This window comes from Elephantulus edwardii, unplaced genomic scaffold, assembly GCF_000299155.1.
Source record: "Elephantulus edwardii isolate Elephantulus edwardi_28Jun2011 unplaced genomic scaffold, EleEdw1.0 scaffold00010, whole genome shotgun sequence".
NCBI classification, from domain to species: Eukaryota; Metazoa; Chordata; class Mammalia; order Macroscelidea; family Macroscelididae; genus Elephantulus; species Elephantulus edwardii.
The window spans coordinates 18,844,199-18,869,085 of NW_006399760.1; the positions used below are offsets into that span (position 1 = coordinate 18,844,199).

The 24,887-nt window shown below is 41.9% G+C and overlaps 1 protein-coding gene across 1 annotated transcript in view; it reads left to right on the forward strand.

Annotated features, from left to right (window-relative positions):
* The window catches only part of KIF5C (kinesin family member 5C), a 204,958-nt gene that overhangs the window by 167,807 nt on the left and 12,264 nt on the right, over positions 1-24,887 (forward strand). Inside the window, exons 16-21 of the mRNA XM_006880763.1 lie at positions 10,317-10,505; positions 15,658-15,775; positions 18,227-18,303; positions 19,819-19,928; positions 22,538-22,639; positions 22,867-22,927. Of these exons, the coding sequence (XP_006880825.1) occupies positions 10,317-10,505; positions 15,658-15,775; positions 18,227-18,303; positions 19,819-19,928; positions 22,538-22,639; positions 22,867-22,927 (657 nt within the window). The remainder of the gene's footprint in view (positions 1-10,316; positions 10,506-15,657; positions 15,776-18,226; positions 18,304-19,818; positions 19,929-22,537; positions 22,640-22,866; positions 22,928-24,887) is intronic.

Sequence of the window (24,887 nt, forward strand, 5' to 3'; positions counted from 1 at the left end):
TCAATATTTATGCATTCATTTCTTTCTTAACAATATCCAATTTTCCTACATTTATAGTTCTTACATTCCATGTTCCAATCACTAGTGTTTTCTTACAACTATTTCCTCCTCCTTTGTGTTTCCATACTTGAGGGCTCAACCTCAGTTGCCATATCAGCTAGTCTAAGTGTGCTCTACTGTGCATAGGGTTTTCGAAGGCCTGCTATTTGCTGTGGATGTACTCACCAAGTTATGCCAAGAAATCTGAAGGACAACACCTGGCCAACTGACTAGAAGAGATCTATATTCACTCCCATCACAAAGAAAGGTGACTTGACAGAGTGCAGAAATTATCGAACAATATAATTAATATCACATACAAGCAAGATTCTGCTGAAAATTATCCAAAAACAACTGAACAGCACATCAACAGAGAACTGCCAGATGTATAGGCTGGTTTTAGAAGAGGCCATAGTCCTAGGTGATGTTATTATAGCTAATATTAGATGGATCTTGGCTGAAAGCAGAAAGTTCAAGAGGAATGCCAATGTTTCGTTGACTATGAAAAGGTATTTGACTGTGTGGATCCCAACCAACTGTGGCTAACTCTGAGAATGGGAATCCCAGAATATTTGATAGTGCTTATGTGAAACCTATATTTGGACCAGGAGGCAGTCTTTGAACAGAGCAAGGAAACACTACATCTTTCAAAATTGGGAAGATTGTATGCCAAGAATGTGTCCTATCTCCATAACTTTTTAATCAATATGCAGAATAAATTATCCAAGAGGCTGGGCTACATAAGGAGAAATGTGGCATCAGAATTGGAGGAAGACTCCTCAACAACCTGTGTTACACAGATGATACAACCCTGCTTGCTGAAACTGAGGAGGACCTGAAGTGCCTGCTGCAGAAGGTCAAGGATTGCAGCCTTCAGAATGGATTAAAGTTCAACATCAAGAAAATTAAAATTCTCACACTGGACTGATTGGCAGCATCATAATAGACGATGAAAAGAATGAGAATGTGCACAGTTTCAGTTTGCTTGGATCCACAGTCAACACTCTTGATACCAGAAGCCAGGAAATCAAAAGTTGATTTCATTAGAAAAGTCTGCTGTCAGAGACCTTTCCAAAGTACTGAAGAGCAACCATGTCAGTCTGGAGAGTAAGGTGCCTTTGATTCAGGCCATGGTCTTTGCATTTACTTGCTATGCATCAGAAAGCTAGACAATGACTAGGGATGATAGAGAATTGATGCCTTTGAGCTGTCATCCTCGAGAAGATGGAACCATGGAAGGCTAGGAGAACAAACAGGTTTGTCCTGGAGAGGGTGAAACCAGGGTTCTTCTGGTGAAACCAGGAGGCAAAGATTTTGAAGCTTCATCTTGACAGACTTTGGTTATGTGCAAGGAGGGACCAGTCCTTAGGGACATCATGCTTGGGAGGGTGGAGAGACAGTGCAAGAGAGGAAGACCCTCGATGAGATGGATTGATGACTAGGGTAATGGGGTAGGTGTGTCAGAGACAATAAGATTGGCACAGGATAGTGCAGGGTTTAGGGCTGTTATACATAGGGTCACTATGAGTTGTAAGCAACTTGACAGCACATAACAACAACAAGAAGCCAAGAATAGTTAATAGTTTGATACAATGACTGTTGTCATTAACAAAAAAGTAGGATAGTATTTTTAAAATTACTTTATTGAGGTATAAATAATATAAAATCAATAGCATGTCTCTTTTTCAATTCTTTTTGTTAATTCATTCATTGTTACATTTTCCTTTCTCCCCGGTCCTTCCCCTTCTCCCAGTAAAAAATAGAATGGACATTTTTAGAAGTAAAATGTAGTTTGCTATATGACTCTTTACAAAAGAGATTTTTCTTTGTGAAATGGACTCTTAGCACTTTTGTTAAAAATTGACTGACCATTGATAATATGGGCTTATTTCTGGACTCTCAATTCTATACAGTATTAGGTTCTTTTGAGTATTCTACTGAGTATGTTTTGAAAGCAGGAAATTATCATTCATAGTATACAAATCTTTTAACTCCATGGTTAAATGTATTCCTAGGTATTTTTTACAATGCTATTTTAAATGGGATTATGCCCTTAATTTCATTTTAGCATGTTTATTTTGATACATAGAACCCAGTTGATTTTTGCATGTTAACCTTACACCTTGCCACACTGCTGAATTAATATGTGAGCTCTGGTAGGTTGTTTGTTTGTTTGTTTTTCTAAGAAACTTAGAGGTGTTTTAGATATGGGGTTATATATCTTCTGTGGAAAAGGGATAATTTTACTTCTTGATTTAATGCCTTTTTTTCATTTTTTCTGGTCTAATTCCTCTGGCTACAATTTTTAGTACAATATTAAATAGCAGTAGTGAGTGCTGGTGATACTTGTCTTGTTCCTGATCTTTGCCGGAAAACTCTTACTCTTTCTCCAATGGGTAACCTTGTTAAGGATGTCCTTTATCATATTGAGGAATTATTTTCTTTTCTTAGCTTGTTTAGTCTTGTAATCATGAAGTGATATTGGCTTTTGTCTAATGCCTTTTCTTTGTTGATGAAAATTGTCAGGAAGTTCTTTTCCTATGTTCAATTAAAGTGGTGGTTAATTTTGTAGTGCTGAACCATCCTTGAGTTCTTGGGATAAATCCCACTTGTTAGTACGGACATTGCTTGCTAATATTCTGTGAAGAATTTTTATATTTGTATTCATAAAGGATATTAGTATGCAGTTTTCTTTTCTTTCTGTAGGTATTTTTGCCTGGCTTGGATGTTGGGGTAATGCTAGCCTCATAGAATGAGATAGGAAATATTTGTTCCCTTCTCTTCTAATATTCAGAAAAAGTCACATAAAGTCACAAAAAGTCTCTTAGTGTTTGGTAGATCTCCAGGGAAGCCATCTGATCTAGGACTCTTCTTTGTTGAGAAATTCTTGGTAATTGATTCAATGTCTTTACTTCTTCTAGGTCTGTTGGGATCTTCTGTCTCTTCTTGAGTCAATGAGGCTAGTTTGTGTTTCTTGGAATGCGATGATTTTACCTAAGTTGTCGAATTTGTTGGCATACAATAATTCACAGCATTCTGTTATGATCATTCTGTAGCATTGGTTGTCGCTTTCCTTTTTAACACCTTGCCCCTTTCTAGAACTTGAACAGTTGACTATGTACCTCTGTATTGAGGTAAGTGTACATGTTTTACCCCATTTTTAAATTTTCCCCCCTCTTTTGATCTATTTCTTAATTCTTCAGTACTCTGCCTCTCTCAGGGCTGATTTGCTAACCCATGGCTCCCTCTAACTTTCCCAGTCACTCAATAGTTTTTTTGGTTGTTTTTTTCCTCCTCCCATACCTTGTTCATTTATATACTACAGAATGATTTAATTCCTCCTCCTCTTCCTTGGCAATTGCATTATTTTTCTTTTTCCTTATCCATCATTAGCCTCTTTACATGAAATCTATGTACTTTTCTGTTCCCAGTTAGACTATAAACTTCTTGGAGGGAGAAACCATGCCCTCTTCATATATAACTGCATAAACTCAGTGTAGATTGATAATTTTATCAAGTCAAAGAGTGAGACAATATTACTCAGCTTTTACCTCACAAATTCTTAAAGCCAAATTCTTTCAAGTTTACCTATTTTACCTTTAAAAGATTCATTTCTGGGAGAGAGATTGTATAACATTGAAAGAATTTTTCTTTTACTTTTCAAAGAGAAGAGTGAACCGGGGCGGGGGAGGGGGTGAAGGTTGTGCAGGGAGAAAAGGGCAACAATGAATGAATGGAAATCCAAAGTCTTTGAAAATTTTCATTAAAATTAATAAAATAAATAGTTTTTTTTTAAAAAGAGATTCACTTCCATATCCATCTGCTTTATGTAAAAACTCAGGTTGTTAGCTGGAATTATTAAATACTGGGAAAAGGCTCCCCAAATTACTTCGGTCTATAGACCATTTCTGGGAAATATAGAAAGGTATTGAATGTCTTAACACATCTAAGCTTATAATGTATATAACCTCTTATAAACGTAATAATTCTTTCATTGAATCACTATTGCAACTGAATATTTTATGAGTCCTTGTAAGTAGATCCAATTTTAGAACAGAATTTCAGCTATCATAGGGTTAATCTAATTAAGCTGGTGGTTTTATATTTGAGGATTTAATTTTTAGGAGCTTCTGTTGGTGTTGAGCAATAACATTCTGACTTTGAGGTGATTAAATGGGCCTTACCATCTGAAGGTGGGGTTGATTTATGAGGACTTGGTGCCTGCTGCTGATAACGAAAAAGGAGGTATTTTTATGCTAGGTTCTAAAATAGAGCTGATGAAAAATGCTAATGAAATCAAGGGATGTCTGGGTGCTTCAGCATTGGCAAAAGAGTCTTACCATTGGGAATCTGAAGTATGATTGAGAGCATTTTTAAACATGCAAGTGGTTGTTTTTGAGCTATATTTAGGTTCCTAGACATTAGATGCCCTAGTTAATTTCATTGATAACTCTTACTTATAGGCCCTCACACTCTTAATCATTCTGTTTTCTTCTTGTTGTTATGATTATGGTTTAATCACTGGGGTAATGAGAGTTAAAGGAAAGAGTTATGTGACTTTGGGCAAGTCGTTTTACCCCTCTGGGCTTAATTTTCCCAATTTATGAAATGATAAGATGAACCAAGATGATCTCAGCTCAGAAATCTCATGACTTTCTATGAATATATTCTATATTTCATAGAAATCTATGTTTATTATAATAGGTGGAGGCAATTTTATTATTAAGATGATTCAACTGACATTATTCTTTTGCCCTAACAAAATGAGCAGATCAATGAGGTATTTTTCAGTGCTACTGTGTCTTTGTTTCTAAAATTCTATTCAGATGCCATGGGATTCCTGGCGGTAGTACCCTGGGATGGCGGACAGGATGGGGAAAGATGACTGCTGAAGTCTCCATCTGTCCTTCCTTCTGAGATGTGACAGACCAGAAACTAGAATCACCCATATTTTTTTCAAGCTCAATCATGTGCCTTGAAACACTTCCAAATTCAGGACAGTATTTTATCCAGTCAATAAAGCAAAGTGAGCTCAGCAGGTAACAAGGTGAGCTCTGCATTGACTTTGCCCAGGCTTGGGAGTGCAGAGGTTACAATGTTTTCCTGCTCATTGAAAGCTCAGTGGTTCAAACCCACCAGTCTCCTTGGAGGACTAAACACTCAGCTTCCAAGAGGCTCCACAGCCTTTGACACACATCCCATAAAGCAGTTCTGCTGTGTCTCATAGTGTCACTCTGAATAGGAATTGACTTGATGGCAATGAACTTGGGGTTGGTTTTGCTTTTGTGTTAGTGAGTCTTCCCTTCTCATGCCCATTTGTCATCAAGTTTACTCTACAATGAAGATTTCCAGGACGATAGCAACAAACTGAATAGAAAGCTCAATTAGAAAGACAACAAAGTTGAATTTATTGCTTGGTTGTCTTTCAACCCACGCTTTTAGTCACCTTCTGACTTTTAGTCCTTATTCTGTGAACACATTGCATTCTGAGACCCTTCTGTGGAAGCAGGGGAGAGACAGGGTGGCAATATTTGGCTTCCCGTGTGATTTAGTGGTGGTGCAGCCTTTCCTCCTGCCTCAGTCGATGGTGCTACTACCTGTCGTCTGGTTAGGTCTGCTGCAGTTAGACCCTGAGGACAGCATTAATACCGTTTCAGTAACAAATTATGCTTTCTTTTTAAATAACAAAATACAAACCTATTGCCTCCATGTCAGTTCTGGCAACGTATACCTGCCCCATAGAATTTCCAAGAGTAGAAATTTTTTGGAAGCAGATGCCACATCTTTCTCCCACAGTGCTCCAAATACTGCTCCACCACAGCACCTATTTTTAGTAACAGTGCATTGAAATTACTGGAAATTTGTTAACGTTGAATGACTACTTCTATGAACCCTGCAGTGGTAAGAATCCTCACAGTTAAAAACAACTTACTGAAGTGGTCCCCCCCACCCACCCATTCTGCATGGACTCAAGGACAGAAGATGTCTCGGGAGTTGATTTGAAAGAAGACGTATCCAGCTTTGACTTTTGGAAAAAAGACTATTAGTATACATTTATTCTCAGCTCACTTGGAGTCTGGGCATATGAGACTAAGTGTCCTTCCCTAAGGACAGATCTGGAGAGGAAGCGTTCATTTCCTTCCCAGGGTTCCCTGTCAGTGTTTTCCCACTAGAAGCTAATGTTGAGTTGTGAATTTTACGTGAACAGGACGTAGTGCTGTGTCCTTTAGCTTTCTGCAGAAGCTGCACATATGCATTGTGCACCTGGTCAGGTTGGAGAACAGGTTTCTTGTTTCTTTTCTGCGCTGGACGCATGGCAGAGACAAGCAAAATGGAACGTGAAGACGTCTGGGGTTTCTCACTTATTATTTCTGTTCTGTGCAATCATGAAAGGAATGCAATGATTTTTTAGGTCTAAAGACCCTCCCTTGAGTTGGAGTGAGAAATTGATCCTTGTTGATTTCTTCCTGTTAACATAGATTCCGTTTTGTGTTGACTGATTTTGGGGGCTAATTGACAAATACTGTTGTTAAGTTCTGAGGGGATGGTTGATCACTGCTTGAAGGGTGCTCAGCTGTCTTAAAATACTTGCTATCATTTTCCAGGGCTGATTCCATTTTTCAGCCTGTTCATTAACAAATAGTATGTGATAAAATAGTGACAGCAGTAATAACATAAGTGGGCAGTTACAAGTACTTTGAGATATGAAAACACCATAGCTGGAATATTGTCTTAGAATGTTTTCTTAACGTTTTCCTCACTACTGGCTTCTGGACAGCGCCTCTTGTTTTCTCCTGAGGGGCTAGACTGCCCTCTGGTGGCTCCAGTAAAATCTGCACAGAGTTATTTTGCTGTTTTGTGAGTTGCTCTTAGAAAAGAGATTTTCATTTCAATGAGTGGATATCCATCTGAATCACTTACTCCCTTGCTTCAATTCTTGTTTCCAACAGAGCTCTGAAACTTACACAGCAAATATAAAATTATATCAGTTCTAGCTATCTGAACCTTCTTGTCTAAATGTGAATTTTGGCTATTCTTAGAAGATCTTAAATAATGAACTAGATACTTTTTTAAAAATAATTTTTATTTTATACTGGTTTGCTTACAAAGTTCATATACACGGTTTTTCATACTGGATCTTTGCCATTTCCTTTACTCACCCGCCCCTCTACTCATCTTACTCCCCTGCCCATCCTTACCCTTCTCTTCTGCTCCTACCCCGCTGCTTGGATCCTCATACACGTTTTACTAGTTATCAATCTATTTCTACAATAATGGTCTTATACAGTATTTGCCCTTATGGGACTGAGTTAGTTCACTTAACTTAATGCTCTCCAGTCCCTCTCAAGTTAGGTAGTAAAACAAAATCATTGCTCCTGCATGCTTCATAGAATTCCATGTGAATGTACAGTAATTTCTTAACCCAGTGAACTGTGGTTGGACATTTGGGCTGTTCTCCTGTTTTTCCGGTGTTCAATAACGCTGCTATGAACATTGGTGTACAAGTCTCCGTTTGTGCCTCAGTTCACATTTTCTTAGGATATATTCCAAGCAGTGGAATAGCTGGGTCATAAGGAATTTCTATGTTCAGCTTTTTGAGAAAGCACCAAACTGCCTTCCAGAGTGGTTTTACCATTTTACAATCCCACCAACAATACCCATTATGCCACATGATTCTCCAACATTTAGTACTTGTTGTCCTGCTAAACTTTGCTACTGGAGTGAGATGGTATCTCACTCATTGTGGTTTTGATTTGCATCTTTCTTATTGGCAGTGATTTTGAGCATTTCTTTATGTGCCTGTTGGCTATTTGAATATCTTTCTCTCTGAAAAGTTTTTCCATGTCTTTTGCTCATTTTGTAAGTGGATTCTCAGTCTTTTTATTATAGAGGCCCTGAAGGATTCTGTAAACTTTTGATATGAGACGTGTGTCTGAAATGGTTTTGTCAAATGTTTTTTCCCAGTCAGTAACCTTTATTTTCATACTGTTGGAAAATACTTTTTTTTCTATGCGTACAGGGATTTAATCTTTAGAAGTTTCCATTCATCACTTTTATCCTTTCCAGATTAAATAATGATCTAGATACATTTCTATTTAAAATGAGTCAGGTATGTAAACTAGATTTCTGGTAATTCCAAGTCCTGCAAAAAGACCCTCATCAAGAGGGGCCCAAGGTAATGATATGTTCTTATCCAGCAGATTTTCTGTCTGTTGTTGTTATTTGCCCTCGAGTTTTCTGTCTGAAGATTACATAAATAGCACTTTCCCTGCCAATCCTTGTTTATAGAAACACATCCAAGGCATTTGACTATTTTTCTGCCTGAATGAGAATAGTATAGAGAACATAACCTTTGAATTGACTTTTATAGGCATCCAGGGTTACATTTAGGAACTCTAGACTTCACTGTGCTGAACTGGAGATATACGACATGGGCAAAACTTTTATTAACCCTCAAACAACTTTTTGAGGTTACTATTTTTAAAATCTCACGAGTTTGTTCCCTGATGTCACTTTTTGTACCTTAGGAATCAATTTTATGAAAAATCAGCTTAACTGAGGTGTCTTATCTGTGACACATTGGCTGCTAGGGTGTAGTTGTTGGAACTCACTGTGCAGTCAGCTAGGAAACCCTATAGTGCGCTTCACATGGCCTAAAGGCACATGGTTCTAGGTTACCAGCTGCTCTATAGGAGATGGATGAGCTATCTCTTCCCATGCAATTAACTGCCTCTGAAACCTGCCAGAGGGCCCACTATGGGGCAGCTCTGACTCAGTGAAACACAACAATAACAACACCGTGTTCCTTTGAGTTGAGATCTGCTCGTTAGTTCATAGTAACATCTTTATTAGCTGTGTTGGGATTTTTTTTTGTTTCAGTTTGGCTTGGTTTTTATTAGGTGTCATTGAATCAGACTAAATCTCAGTGACAATATATTCAACAAAGGAAACACTGCCAGAGGCTGAGCCACCCTGACAATCCTTGTTGTGCTTAATCCTTGTTGCAATCACTGCCTCAATCCACCTTGTTGATCATCCCCACCCTTTTTCCCCCCCAAATGGTTTCATCAAACATGATGCCTCCTCTCCAAGGCATAGCCCTTTCTGATAACACATCCAAAGTATTTGCAATCAAATTTTGCTTCTCATTGGTTCTAAGGCTCCAAGACAGATCTGGTTTGTTTGTTGTTTTTTTTTTTTTTTTTTTCTTTCCTTCTTAGTCAAGACTTCACTTCTCTATCCCCGTAAGACATAGTCGATTGTTTGTATTTTTCGTTTGTTGTTTTTTTTTTTTTGGGTGGGTTTTTTTTTTTTACAGTCCTTGGTATATTCAGTATTCTTCACCAATCTCGCAATTCAAAGACATTTTTTCCTTGGTCTTCCTTTGCCCAACTTTTCTATGTCTCTGAAGAAACGGAAAATACCTTGACTAGGGTCAGGTGCACCTTAGTCCTCAAAGTGCCATTCTTGCTCTTTAGCCCTTTAAATAGGTCCTTCATAATAAATTTGCCCAGTGAAATGTTGCCTTTGAATTTTTGACTACTACTTCCATGGATGTTGATTGTGGATTCAAATAAAATGAAATCTTTGGCAACATTAACATTTTCATAGTTTATCATGATGTTGTTTGCTGGTTCAGTTGTGACGATTTTTGTTTTCTCCTCTGGCATGTGATCCATACTGAAGGCTGTGGTTTTCAAATTTCATCAGTAGGTGCTTCAGGTCTTTATTTTCAAAAGGAAAGTTGTGTCCATCTATGGATTGCAAGTTGATAAGGAGACTTCTCTAATTTTGATGCCATGTTCTTTCACACAATCCTGGGTTTATTTTTTCAGTATTCCAAATACATACATATGATGATGAAAGGATACATCCCTGATGCGTATCTTTCTTGATTGTAAAACATGCAGTATCCAAGGACTCTATTTGGTCCCTATGCAAATTCCACATGAGCATATGAAGAATTTTCATTCTTCACAATGTTACCCCTCATTTCTTATGATCCATTCAGTTGAGTGCCTTCACATATTTATTAAAACACAGACAATCATTTGTCCAGTATTTAGATAAAGGCTTTAAATTTAAAATAGGGGTTTCAGAGAACTTGAGGCTGGATATACAGTATTTTTTAGAATTTCATTTTGGCTGTTGTCCTACAATCAGGATTCTTAACTAGAAGACCCACCAGCGTCTTGAGGGTCCAGGGACAGGCTTCAGGGGCGCATGGACTTCAGGAAATGCTTGGCAGTATCTGAGAGTGCTCCCCCTGTGCTCAGTTGGCAGATGTGAACGGTGTAATTGAGGAGGAGTTCACCATGGCCCGCTTGTACATCAGCAAGATGAAGTCAGAGGTGAAGTCCCTGGTGAACCGCAGCAAACAGCTGGAGAGCGCACAGATGGACTCCAACCGGAAGATGAATGCCAGCGAGCGGGAGCTGGCGGCCTGCCAGCTGCTCATCTCCCAGGTAGGCACCCAGCCTCCTCACTGCACACTGGGCCTCTCAGGTCTGCTTCCTTCTGACAGGTGCTGATGGAGAGGAAGGAAATGCGGTGGACGTGGCTTTGTATAACAGTTGCCCATGGCTTCCTCAGGCAATTCCTGGCTTGATTTGGTTTTTTTGGGGGGTTGTGTATGTATGTGTGTGTGTTGGGGGTTTTTTAAGTGTTTTCCCCCCCTCCTAGTTTATTTACAAAACTCAAATACAAATTCTAACAAATTCTTTCAATTTCCCTCACCCCCCCCATCAAATTGCACAGCCCAATGATTAATCCTCCCTTCCCCCTATACATCCATGTCCCTCTGCTTCCAGCTTCTCCCACCCCTCCTGGATCCTTATATTCATTCTACAATAATAGTTTTATACATAAAGATAAATATTGATTTGTTCTTAAGGTGTATTTTCATTAAGTGAATTAACTTGAATTCTTACCACCCCAATTTAAAAAACAAAGCCAAAAACGTAAGTGTATGTGTAACAAAACATTTGCCATTTCGGCATTTTTGCCGTGTACAATTAAGTGACATGAATGACACTCATCCTTTCAGGCAATCATCATTAGTTACTGGTTTCCAAATTTCTACCTCCCTTTTGACAGTATTGCAATACTCCAACAGCCCCTTTTCAGTATTGCAATACTCCAGCAGCTTCTTCTTAAAAGAATGTATCGTACAAAACTTACTGCTATTACATCACAACTGATTCATATCCAGTGGGTTTTCTGGATCTATAAATTACACAGGGGGAGATTGCACATCACTCTCCCTTGGAACTTCTGTGGATTCAAATCACCAGAGAGACTGCTTTATTTTAACAATACAGTTCTCTATAGACTACACCACCAGAAGCCCCTCAGAGAATATGTGTGTGTACACAAGAAACTGAGCTCAGTGGCTTAGTGGTAAGGAATTATGCTGCCAACCCAAAGGTACATCGTTCAAATCCACCTGCTGATCTGTAGGAGAAAAACGGACAATCTCCTTCTGTGCAAGGTCAGCCAAAGCTCTGTTCTGACAAGACAGTGTTATTAACAACAATAACAACATTCAAGAAACCACCAGCTGAGTTAAAATACCTTCGTCTTTTAATCTCAGCCACACATCCAGTTTAATATGGGCAGAGGGAAACACCAATTACTACTAACTTTCACTTAGCGAGCTCTGATAGTGTGGTTCCCTAGGGATTTGCTGTGTTAACCCAAAAGTGATACGCCTCTGGTGGTTCGAATCCACTCACATCAGTCCCCTCCCATGCAACCTACAACCTCAGAAAACTCATGGCAGGGCAGCGGGAGTCAATTCTAACTCAATGGCAGTGCATTTGAATTTGACACCCTTCTAACTGAGTGTTTCTTGTGTACCGTAACCTGTTGAATTACCTCACTTGATCTTCAAAAAATCCCAGTCAGTAAGTTGTATTGCTTTTCCTGTTATTCAAAGAAGGAAACTGAGGTTTAGGGAGATTTAAAAAAGAGGCACACAGTGAATGATGTGTGAACACCGTTGGTGAATGATGTATGAGCCCACAGCCCTGGCCTTCCAGGGATTTCCTGGCCGAGGGCATAGTTCACTGGTTCAATGAGGGTGGCAGCCCTTCTTCCTAATAAAATGCCGTTTTTAACTGGGGAAGGTGGTTTCATAAAGTAATAACCTAGTCTCTAAGCTGCACTAATATGCTTGGTGTTTGGGCTTTCGGTGTCTGTGAGTGGACTAACGCTGCTGCTTACTGACGGATCACAGGCATTAAAGCAGGTGGAGGCATTTGTGGGTAAGAAATGGCAGCATGGACTGGTGCACCAAATAATGCGGAGACAGAGAAAAATCATACTTCATTCTGGCATGCTTCTTCTATACATAATAATATGTAATCATCATGGAACCTTCAACTTCCTTCCCTTCACCCGTAATAATAAAAGGATGTGGATGAAAACAGCGAGGTTCCGTTTTATAGCTGGTATACTAAGCAGAAGTGTACTGAATAGAAACTATTCTGTGCTGGTGAGATAGTGAAACAGATATACTCAGGCACTCTTGATAAAAGCATAATTTGGTCAATCTTTTTGCAAAGCACTTTGGAAATTAAAAACCATAACAAATGCAAATGTACTGTGGTTGAGTGATTTCACTTACGGGAGTTTTCCTCCTCTCAGAGAATAATTAAAATACGAAAAGCTTATGTGCAAGATGTTGAGTGCAATATTATTTACATTACAATAAAAAGAAATTACCCAAATATCTATTGATACACTGATAATATAAAGTTGCTTGGAAAAGTATTATGTGGCTATTATGAAAAATAATTAAAAACTTAACCAGTTGGAAAGTGTAATTATATCAAGCTACATGAAAATAGAAGAGCTGAGCTGTATATGTGCTCGACTCTAACTCTGTAAAACATACTGAGGAAAGTGGAGGGTCAGAATCGCAGAGGAAGACCCTCAATGGGATGGATTGACACAGGGACTGGCTTGAACATGGGCTTGAACGTAAAGATGGATTTGACACAGGGACTGGCTTGAACAACGGGCTTGAGCGTATCAGAGCCTGTGAGGATGACGCCGAGAGGACAGGGATCCGATCTGTTGTTATGAGTCTCTGAGTCACAGCCGACACAATGGCACCTAATAACAATGGTTAAAACCAAGACTCTAGAAGGAGAAAGTACTTGAGAGAATGGCCTATGAGTAAATGGGACAAGTCTTCTAGATTTTCTAGACAACTTGATGTTTTTGTAATTTATAGCAAATGAAAAGAATCATCATAAACATTAGGGAACAGTGTCCATTGTTGGTTTTTCTGTTCCGATACCCACCCCACCAGCAGCCTGTGCTCCTGAACAGACCTGCCTTCCTTGGGGGCTGAGACGAGTTCAAATAGAAGCTCCATTGCCTGCAGCCTTTTGTCTTCTTTCCCCATCTTATTACACCAACCTCTGCATCCGGGTTCCTTCTATACCTTCTGCAGAAAATGATCCCATGACCATCTTTTGATCTCTAGGAGGACAGACTGGTATGGGAGGCAGTGAAGGCCTTGGAAATGCTCTCGAGGCTATCTGAGCAGGAGATTTCATCCCTTGTACCTGGAATATGAATTTGATGTGCGTGTAGGTTCTGGAACTTTTGCCCACACTCTTCCTGCCCACTGAGGAGGACCATAGCCTGAACAGAGCCAGAGTGGGGCACTCTAAGGTGGGAGCCAGGCCTCAGAGTGATACAGACTGAGTGTATGGCATCAAAGTCAAGAACAGTAGAGGGTGTTTGTGGTTAAAGTACATCTTTGTTAAAAGTAAGTGTTTCATATCTTAGCAGCAAGCGATGTTTTCCATCTGGGCCACTTTACACTTGGCTATAATTTACACAAACCTGGAGTTCCCGTAATTATCCCTTGGTGTTCCAAAAAGTAACAGAAGCCATGATCATTTATTTTTCTGACTTTATCTAAATAATATGTATTTATGTGATGAAATATTTCCAATTCAAATTCTGTTTTCTTGAGCTCTGATGGTGTAGTCTATAGGGAGTTGCCATGACCCAGAGGTGGTGCCACTAGGGACACAGAGAAAGTGCGCAGTCTCCTCCCCTGGAGGAGGATAATATCAAAGTTAGATGCTATGAGGTTTGAGCCCAAGTGGTCAGGAATCAACCAAAGAAAGCAGGCAGGGGAGAGAAGTGGTAATTGCAAAGATTCTGGGCTAAGACTTGATGTTGGAGGACAGAGAAAGAAAATAACAGTGAAGTAGCTACCGTTTGTTTATTCATTCTATTAACCGTGTCCTCATGTGGTTTCTGGGTGGTGCAAATGGTTGGTTTACACTTATCTGCTAACTCAATGGCAATACTAATTAGTGCCCTGTGACACCATGAAAGAAAAACCTAGCTGTCTACTTCCAGGGAGCTCTGGTGGCCTGGTAAGGAGCTGCACTGCCAACCTTCAGGCACGCAGTTCGAATCCACCAACTGCTCCATGGCAGAATGATAGACATTCTCGTCCTGTGCGATTTGCTGCCCCTGAATACCTCTTGAAGGGTCAGCCAAAGGGTCTGTTCTGACTCCATAGGACATAACATCTACTTCTACATCTGCTTCTACAAGGATTGCAGCAAAGAAACCCCATGTGGAACAGTTTCAGCCAGTGACATGGGGTTGCCCTGAGTTGGAATGGCCTTTGAAGGTAGCAGTTTTCAGACAGGGAGATGTAAACCAAATAAGCAAATAGATAAGATCAATCATATCAAAGTTACATGCTAAGAGGTTTGAGCCCAAGAGATAAGGAATTGGCCAGAGAATGCATCCAGAGGGGGGAAAGTGGTAAATGCAAGGACTCTGAGAGAAAAGCTGATTTTGCAGAACAAAGAAAGAAAATAAACATTGTTTGGGTTAAGAAGACAGAACCCAGAAGTGTTCAAAGGACAGGCCCCATCAACAGAACATTTTCCCAGTTGTGTTATCTCCTGGAGGTCCTGGTCTTGCTCAGGAGAAAGGGCAGATGGGGTTTTGGCATGTGACATAAAGTGTAGGTGAGAGGGGCCTGGCCAGGAGTGGAATCTGTGGGGAGTGAAGCAGAAAAGCATGTGGAAGAATCAGGACTCTCTGTATTTACTGCCCAGAAACCCACATACAGAGTATGTTGTTGTTCATTGCCATTCAGTTAGAAGTGACTCAAAACTGATCCTCCAGCTGATTTTCAGAGATCGAAAGAGACTGCCCATCTTTCTTGCATAGAGTGGTTGGTGGATCTGAACTGCCTGCCTTTGTGTTGGCAGTGCAACTCCTTACCCAATAGGTTACCAGAGTGTCTCCATTGTTGTTGTATACCATCAAGTTAGAACTGACCCATAGCTGACCCTCCAATGGAGAGATGATTGCATGGGAAGAGATTTCCCATCATTCTCCCACAGAACAGCTGCTAGATTCGAAACATGTACCTTTGCATTGGCAGCATAATTCCCTACCACTGAGCCACCAGTGTTTCTATTAGGGTGATGGTATTAAAAAGTGGGAGGGGGGAGAGGGAAGACTCCAGCTTTTTCTCCATTGCTTTTTCCCCTCAGACCATTCTAAGTACTCCTGGCTGACCACTTGCCAGTCATTCACAATTCCTTTTTAACTATTTGTTTAAAGCATGAAGCCAAGATCAAATCTCTGACAGACTACATGCAGAACATGGAACAGAAGAGGAGGCAGCTGGAAGAGTCCCAGGACTCACTCAGCGAAGAACTGGCCAAGCTTCGAGCCCAAGGTAGAGAAAGCTTTGACTACTTTGCAGGTGTCAAGAGCTTGGCTTAAACCAAAATTTTTTTTTAAGTTGCCTGTGGTCTGCATGTTTAGTTTCACTCAGGTAAAGCATTTCAGGGTCTTCTGAGAGCAACAACTAAATTAGTACGAGAGAGATCTGGGCCACTTTGCACTCTCCTAGTATTTGCACAAAGCTGGAGCTTCAGTCACCATCCCTTGATGTTCCAAAAGTAACGGAAACCATGATCATTTATTTTCTGACTTTATCTAAGTATATGTATTTATATGATGAAATATTTCCAATTCATATTCTGTTTTCTTGAGCTCTGGTGGTGTAGTCTATAGGGAGTTGCCATGCTGACCCAAAGGTGCTGCCTCTCTGACAGATGGAATCCACTAGGGACACAGAGACAACGTGGGCAGTCTCCTCCCGTGAAGCAGAATCATGTCAAAGTTAGCGTTTCTCCCTTGGTCTGCTCAATTGCCCAAATCCGCATCCTCCCTCTCCCAACCTCCTGCATGCAGACAGTCACCCAGTTCTGTCTGTGAAGCCTGAAGAGTCTCTGGTTCTGCCCATCCACAGCTTCATTACCAGTGCCATGTTAATTCACATCACCGTCAACCTTTCTGTCTCACTGGGTTTTGGCTGCATCCGTCTAGGTGTCTCCATTCCCTTAGACTCATCATACTTTTAGCGCTTCAGTGATACCCCACTTCCGTCAATTAGAATCTCAACTTCTACAATGGCACCTTCCACACCCTTTGCTTTAGAGCATCCCCATCCCTAAGATTAACAAAGGGCCTCAAACCCACTGTCCTCAAGGTGATTCCAACTCTCATGACCCTATAGGAAAAAGGAGAATAACCTTGAATAACTCCATAGAGATTCTGAGGCTTTATGTCTGCACACGGTATGATTGCATGTGTTTCCTGTGCTGACTGGCTAGTGTTCAAACCACAGATCTCTCAGCAACCAAGTGCTTTAACTCCTTTGCCACTGAGACTCCTTGATAACCAGAAGGTATTCAACAGATAGGAAGAAAGAGGAGTGGAAATTGAAGAGAGTTGCCAAGAAATGCAGAAACTAGACCAAAAGACCAAAAAAAAAAAAAGTGTACACGGTGGTGAAACCGAAACACACAATGTGGACAGTTTCAGTATCATTTGTTCTCAGGACTTGCAAAGCAATTCTAAAATCCTTTTGTCCTCATATTTCAAATATTTGTTGCAAAATTCTATTAGAGATAAAGGATGGCACCTAAAGGTGTTAAATAAATTATGTTACACTAATGTGGCATTTTTTTTCATGTTGGAGATGAAATATGCAAAGACTTATAGCAATGTTGATGATACAATATTAGGTTAAAAGCTGTATTACATACCTTTATCTTTGCTATGGTTATGCTAATTAAAAATTAGTACCTGCTTGTGTTCCATGGCCTCGAAATTAATGTTTAAGATGAAAAGGGTTTTGATAAAGTGGTAGGATTGGTGATGATGTTATCCATGTTTAATTACTTTGTTGCTACATATATTTTGTTTTTAAATGCCAAGACAGCTTAAAGAGAACATATCCATCCTGTTTAAAACCTTGCCATCTATCCTCTATGTGGTAATGCTAGAAATTGAGTGCTCCAGCAGGATCTTGACAGGGAGAAGAATTTTTCCTTCTCTTCCCGTGGTGGTGTCTCTGAGTAGAACAAAAATAGAACTGAGATGACATGGAATAAGGTAGAACAGACTAGAGAGAAAATGGAATGGATTTAACGTCACGATGTTACATGATTTCGCCTCCTCTACTCCCCAGTGCTGGCTGGCTGCCATAGCCCTGTCAGAATGTACCAACCACCAATGCCTCATTGGGATCAGTGCCCCCTAGGGGTGCACCGTGCAGCAGCCCTCCCCAAAGTGAGGCTGCCGCCTTTAATCTCTAAAGTGGCTCCCCCTTTCTCCCCAGTTCTTCTTAACATTAAAGCTTAACAAAGCTTTTTTTTTTTCTGCTTTGGATTCTCAGAGAATAAACAGTTTCCCCAAGGGAGGTGAATCAGCTAGCTGAGTCTGGAGGTCTAGTAGTGGCTCAAGTCCAAATATTACCTAACTCTTAAATAATGTGTCATAATTCACAAAGAACCTTTAGGTACAATGACCTCAGGTGCCATAGACAGGCCAGTTGTCCAAGAGGGGAATCGATTCGGTTCTGGGTTTGCCCTCCACCACTGTGAGCACCCCTCTCCCCGAGAGCTCTGACTAGGGGGCTGGCTGTCACAGGTGTCCTTGGGCTTGGTGTTAGCCAGAGTGTCTCTGGAGCAGGCCTACTCCTTTTTGCCATAGTTGTAATTATTGATCTAAGTGGATGTTTCTTCACTCCATTGCTATTATTTTAATTAAAAAAATATTTTTTTGAGTATGAGTTCTGCCAGTAAAATTTTTAACGATCATTTCATATTTACAACAGAAAAAATGCATGAAGTCAGCTTCCAGGACAAGGAGAAGGAGCACCTGACCCGGCTGCAGGATGCTGAGGAAATGAAGGTGTGTACGGCAGCCCTTCTGCGAGCACGGCCTGTATTTGGCCTGGAATTGCTTTGTCCTTGTAAAATCTGTCACCTTCATGGATGTGGCAGGGACCATGCAGGGCTTCCCCACCAGTTATTCTCAGGTTAGACATGGCTTACAAATGAGATATAGGGATTTCACAGTCCAGAATCCTGAGCTGTCTGCAGATAAAGGTTATGTTGCCAAAATTCCTCATCCTCTCCATCCTTCATAAGCAGAGGAAAGAGCCCAAACCATATCCAACCCTGTGCCCTGCCTTCTCAGAGCTTCTCTGTAGGACAGATCAGGGCTGCCCCATAATTTCCAGGTGTGTGGAACCTGACTACCACATCTTCTCCTGCAGAGAGGCTGGTGCGTCCAAACTGCAGACCTTTCAGGAAGCGATTGGCCTTTTGCTAACCACTGTGCTACCAGAGCTCTTTAGGGTGAGGAAGAAGCTCAAAAAGAATTTCCTCGTTAACATGGAGTCAGACCAACTCATCGCTGACCTTCCAGCAGGTTTTGAGAGGAGATTGTCCATCTTTCTCCCACTGAGTTGCTGGTAGATTGGAACCATCTTTGAGCTGGCAGTGCAAGTCCTTACCACGAGGCTGCCAGAGCTCTCTGGATTAAACAGAGATCTTTATGTTAATCCCTTTTTAAGCAGTAAAGTGTAAGGAAAGCTCACTAAATTCTTTGCTGTCAAGTCAGAACCGGATCATAGCTGGGTTTAACCCACTGGGTTTCTGAGGCTGTAAATCACACAGGAGAAGATAGCCCGTCCTCTCTCGGAGATGCTAGTGTAGACAGATGGCCAAAGAGGGATGGCCTTTGCGTGAGCAACCCAATTCCCTAGGGATTCACATTAAGAGCTCCCTAGTACAGGGGAAAGCAAGGGAAAATACATTCTTTAGGTGAATAAGATTAGGTTTTGAGAAAATGTAGAGCTTTGACAATGTTTTACACAAACTTCAAGTCTCATGGAGTATAAGTCTGTAGTTAAAAGAATGCTCACACAGTGTAGCCCGGATCCAGACTCAAAAGGCCTGGCTCCTGCTTTCAAAGCGCTTTGGTGGAAAGATTCCTTGTGAATGCAGCATAAATCTCTGCCTTTAGCAGGTTGTTGGCTAAGGCCAACATTATAGACAAGGCACTCATACAGGTTACATGACTGGTCTAGGGCCATCTGGGTGGTATGAGGGCCTTACCCTCTGGTTGATCTGGCTAGTGAAGTTGTGTGGCCCAGACGAGGTCAGAGAATAGCTTCTTGTTTCATCAGTGCATTATTTTTTCTCTGAGACCCACCCACTCAACTTTATAATTGATCATGTGTTTTGTCATCCTTATAAAGCAATTCAAAATCGTGGGAGCACAGGTGCCAGAAGAGACCCCTGTGTGGAGAGCTGACATTTGAGGGACGTGGGGTGGGATGTGGTGGCAGATCCAGGGCATGTCACAGAGTGGGCTGAGTGCCAACGAGAGCATGACACATTTCTCTTGGCCCGGCTGCAGAAGGCTCTGGAGCAGCAGATGGAGAGCCACCGGGAAGCTCACCAGAAACAGCTGTCCAGACTCCGCGACGAGATCGAGGAGAAGCAGAAAATCATTGATGAGATTCGGGAGTGAGTTGGCGTGGGGCAATGAGGGGTGGCCGGGGTTTGGGCCTCTTGGGCCATCCAGAAGGGCCTTTGGCCAAGGGCCTGTCGTGCTCGCTCTGTGGGCAGCTTGCCCTGGCCTGGTCCCTGTCCCCGTTGCTGGCTTCCTGGTGGCCCAGTGGGCTTGGCGGTCTGTTCCTGAGGTCTGTTCACCCATCTGGAGCTGAGCCGCTTGGGGCTCTGGTATGGCAGGTGGCAGGCGGGCCCAGCTGTCCTGTCCAGTACCCCCCGGGGCAGGGTCACACTGATGACTCAGTTGTGCAGATGCCCGCCCTAGAGGAGGAGAAGGCTGTTTTAAAAGATGGAAAACCCCAAATTGATCCTGACTCAGAGGTTCTGATGGGTCAGTAATTATGCCAGAGAGAAAATACATCAGTACATACACATGTGGCCACCATGCGAAGACAGCCACCTCCACACTCCCCCTTCACAGTGAGCGACACGCCACAGGCCAGTGCTGCTCTGGGAAGATACCATCACTTTGCTCCGGGTGGCCTCCCCCTCCGATTCCCCCTGGCCCTCAGTCGCCTCACCCTACACCTCCTCCCGACGGCTCCTAGCAGTTCTACCATGGCTCCCCTCAGCAAACCCTGAAACTCTTTCAAAACAATGTTTTTAAATGTCCAACACAGAAGGTATGAGATGACACAGAAAAATGAATTCTTTTACAATATGGTTCTAACCGCTGACCATCTGGGACCTGAACCAATCATTCCTCCTAGCCTCCCATGTCTTCTGAGGCTGAGGAAGTGTTTCATGTGTGAAGCGAGGTTAGCCTCCCAAGATCACGCCACTAAATAGGAATCAAGCTGGAGTTAGAGTTTAATTCTCCAGGCTGCTGATCCATATCTCTCTCCAGCATGTGGGAGTGGCTCCCACACTGCATTTGCATTTCAAAGAGAATGCTGGGGCCGTTGCAATAAGTCTAAGTGGCTTGGGCTCTGGATATGGTCCACCAAAGTGAAGGATATAGCCTCTTCTCAACCTCTTCTCCTTCTGGACCCGCTTTCAGCCTCATTTGTGTTGTGGTTTCTCCTTCAATCTGAACTCATGCTCACTATCTGGGTGGTTGTTTTTGGTCATACCGTAGAGACGATTATGACACCTTGTGACCCTATGAACAGCAGTTCTGAGCTCTACCCTGCCTTTTACCATCTCTGATATCCTCAAACTCATTGTGAGAGTCCCTGTGCCAATCCATCTTGTTGAGGGTCTTTTTCTGACCTTTCCTAGCATAATGTCCTTTAACAAGGAATAACCCCTCCTTAAAAACATACCCAAAGTATGTGAGATGAAGTTTCAACATCCTTGCCTGTAAGAAGCATCTTATTAATTAAGGTCAAAACTAGAAGATGAGGAGGAAGAGGAGAGGCAGAAAGGCAAGAAAGAGGAGAAGAGGGTTAGAGAGAGAGAGAGAGATTGAGAGGGAGGGAGGGAGAGAGAGAGAGAGAGAGAGATACTGATTGAGAGAGATTGTGAGATCTGTTCCTTTATAGTCATTGCTGACTCATCCAACAGGTTTCCTAAGTACTGGGCTGATACAAACATCAGCTGAGTGTCCCTAGCTCCATAGTGGGAATTTCTCTTCTCTATATGCTATGAGTCGCAGGCAACTCGACGGCACATAACAACAACAACAACATATGCCTCCTCAGTGGTGTCACTCTGGAGACTAAGGTGCACCTGATGCAGGCTATGGTCTTTGCAATAACTTGTTATGCATCAGAGAGTTGGACAATGACTATGAAGGATAGAAGGAGAATTAATGCCTTTGAGCTGTGGTGCTGGAGAAGAGTATTGAGGGTACCATGGACTGCCAAGAAAACAAACAGATTCATCCTAGAGAGGGTTAAACTAGGCTTCTCCTTTGAGGCAAGGATTCTGGGGCTTTGTCTGACATACTTTGGAAATGTTGTAAGGATGGAGAGGTCCTTGGAGAGGGACATCATGCTTGGGAGGGTGGAGGGACGGCGCAAGAGGGGAAGACCCTCTATGAGGTGGATTGATTCAGTGACTGGGGTAATCGGGATGGGTGTGTCAGAGGCAGTGTGATTGCCACAGGACAGAGCAGAGTTTAGGGCTGTTGTACATAGGGTCGCTATGAGTCGCAATCACATAACAAGAACAACAACAACATATGCCTCCTCAAAGGCAGCTCAGAGCAGGAACTGACCCGGCAGTGGTGAGGTAGGTTTGGGAAGTAGTTTTAAAAATGGACTGGAGAAGAAGGGAAGGGTGCAATGGTCAAGTGTGGTCCCCTGAGGGAGTGGCCATGTCACAGACTCTCATTCTGTTTTAAAATATCAGCCCACTTCCCATTTCATTATTTTCCCTGAAGCTCTTGCTGAAGCAAACTATAAATATATTCTCAAAGCCTTCTGCTTCGTGCCTCTGGATGCTCCCCAGAAATTAGTTTTCACTCGGGTTGGGAGGACATGGTGATCCCTCCAAATCCTCCAGAATCACCACCTTTATTGCACAGCACTAATGGGATTGGAACAGAACCACATTTTTAGTTGGATGGCTCAGAGTTTTAGGCTGATGTGGAATATAGTGCTTTTTCCTCCCAATTTCAGTTTGAATCAGAAACTGCAACTGGAACAGGAGAAGCTCAGTTCTGATTATAACAAGCTGAAAATAGAAGACCAAGAGAGAGAGATGAAACTGGAAAAGCTCTTGTGAGTACCAGCAACGGTAATCTGTCCTTGGTTCCCTGTTAAGAGCTTGAAAACCTCATCTTTTGTTATTCAGATGCCCTGTATTCTGTGAGATTGGACTGATTGAAAAAGAGACAATGGCTGTTTGATTGTGCCCCTTCATTTGTCTGGTTGGCTTATCTGCAGATGCAGATGCTGTCTGCATCACTCTGATTCTTGGTGAGTTATTATTCCTTTTTTTTTTGTAGATTGCTCAATGATAAGAGGGAACAAGCCCGAGAGGACCTCAAAGGGTTGGAGGAGACAGTGGTATGTGAAACTCAAGATGTTTCCCCGATTCATTTTAGCTTCAGAGACTGCATTCCTTTAGGGCTTGCTTATTCTGCAAAGTATATCATTTAGACATAAAAATGGGGAATTTCAGAGTATTTTCCCCCAAATTTTGATAGAATACTGTTATTGTTATGTGTTGTCATGTTGGTTCCAATTTCTAGGAACCCGGTAAGACAGAATAGACCTGCCCTCTATGTTTTCCTGGGATGAAATCCTTATGGAAGCCGGCTTTTCACCCACACAGCAGCTGGGCGGGTTTGAATAGCTTTCCTTTTGATTGGCAGCTATGTGCTTAACTGGTGCATCATCAGGCCTTATTTTGAAAAGTGAAATGATTAACCATCAGCCATCTTTAGTGTCAAAGTGAGAATCAATGCCTCTGTACTTGGTGACGCTCATCAAGGATTTATTGAGCACCTACTAAATGCTATGGGCTGGCACTGTTGGGATTCATCAGTACAGAACAGGGCTAAGATCAGATCCTGGCCCTCAGGCAGCATACATTATTGAGATAAACAATCAAGAAGCAAATCATGTGGAAAGCATGGAAGGATTTTTCTGGGGGTGATCTCATGCAGGGAGAGGCAGTTGAGTAGAGACCTGAAGCAGGTAGACTAGGGGACGAGCATCTGAGCCAGAGGGCACAGCTTCTGCCATGGCCTTGAGGTGAGCCCATGCCTGGCAGGCTAAGGGACAGAAGGAAGGCAAGCATATCTGCAGCTCACTGATTGAGGGGGATAAACAGGAGAAGGATGCAGCTCGGGAAGAGCTTTGAGACCCTTGCATCTCGAGGCAGAAGAGCCCCGAGACCCCAGTTAACTTTGAGAGGACTCAATATTTGATATCCTGGTGAGTTTTCGCCATCCTCTCGATTCAGTGGCTTTCTCTTCTCTCCTTGGTGTCCACCCAGTGCTCTGGAGGGTGGCTGCCTGGCTCCAGGGTCCAGGAAGCATTTCAAAGTGAATGCTGGTAATGCCACACAGTGGTATTTCTAGACTGACCATCAAACATCACCAACTTTGGGTGAAAATGCGTTAGATCATTTTCACATGATGCAACAGAAGGGAGAAACTGTTTAGATTCAGTCAGACATTTTTAGCCTATTTGTCTTAGTTAATAAAATATGCCACAGGTGATGGTACCGAAGGAACAGATATTACAGTCTTACAGTGTGGGAGGCTAGCTGTCCAAATTTAGGATGTGGCTGTAGGGAGCTGATGTCATTATCAGGTGCCATTGAGTCACCTATGACTGATACTGATGCTGTGAACAACAGATCTGAACGCTGTCCTGTCCTGTACCATCTTCCAGTCTCTGACACACTCAAGCCCATTGGTGTAGTCACTGTGTCAATCCACCTGGTTGAGAGTCGTCTCTCTTTTGCTGTCTCTTCACCTTTCCAAGCATGATGTCTCTTTCCAAGGAATAATCTCTCCTAGCAACATGCCCAAAGTGTGTGAGATGAAGCTTTACCATCCTTACCTCCAAGGAACACTCTGATTATACCTTCTAGAAGACATATCTGTTTGTTCTTTTGGCAGTCCATTCAGTATTTTTGTCCAACACTATAGTTAAAATGGATCAATTTTTCTTCTGTCATCCTTATTCATTGTACAGTTCTCAGATGTATAACAAATGACTGAAAAAGACCATGGCCTCAGTCAGGTGCACCTTAGTCCTCACATCATTGCTTGTTAATAGTTTGGAGTGGTCCCTGACAGCAGACTTTCCCAGTGCAATTGGTCTCCTGTTCTTCTGACTGCTGATAGGCCCACACAATCCTTGGTGTTCCTTGGAGTCTTTTCTATGTACCTCTCTCTGTCAATTCTGCTCATTTTTTTTTTTAAATTTAGGTTGTTTATTTTTCATTTCAATGAACATCTACAGAGATTTTGGAATTCCATTCATTCATTGTTGCACCCTTCTCCCCGCACAA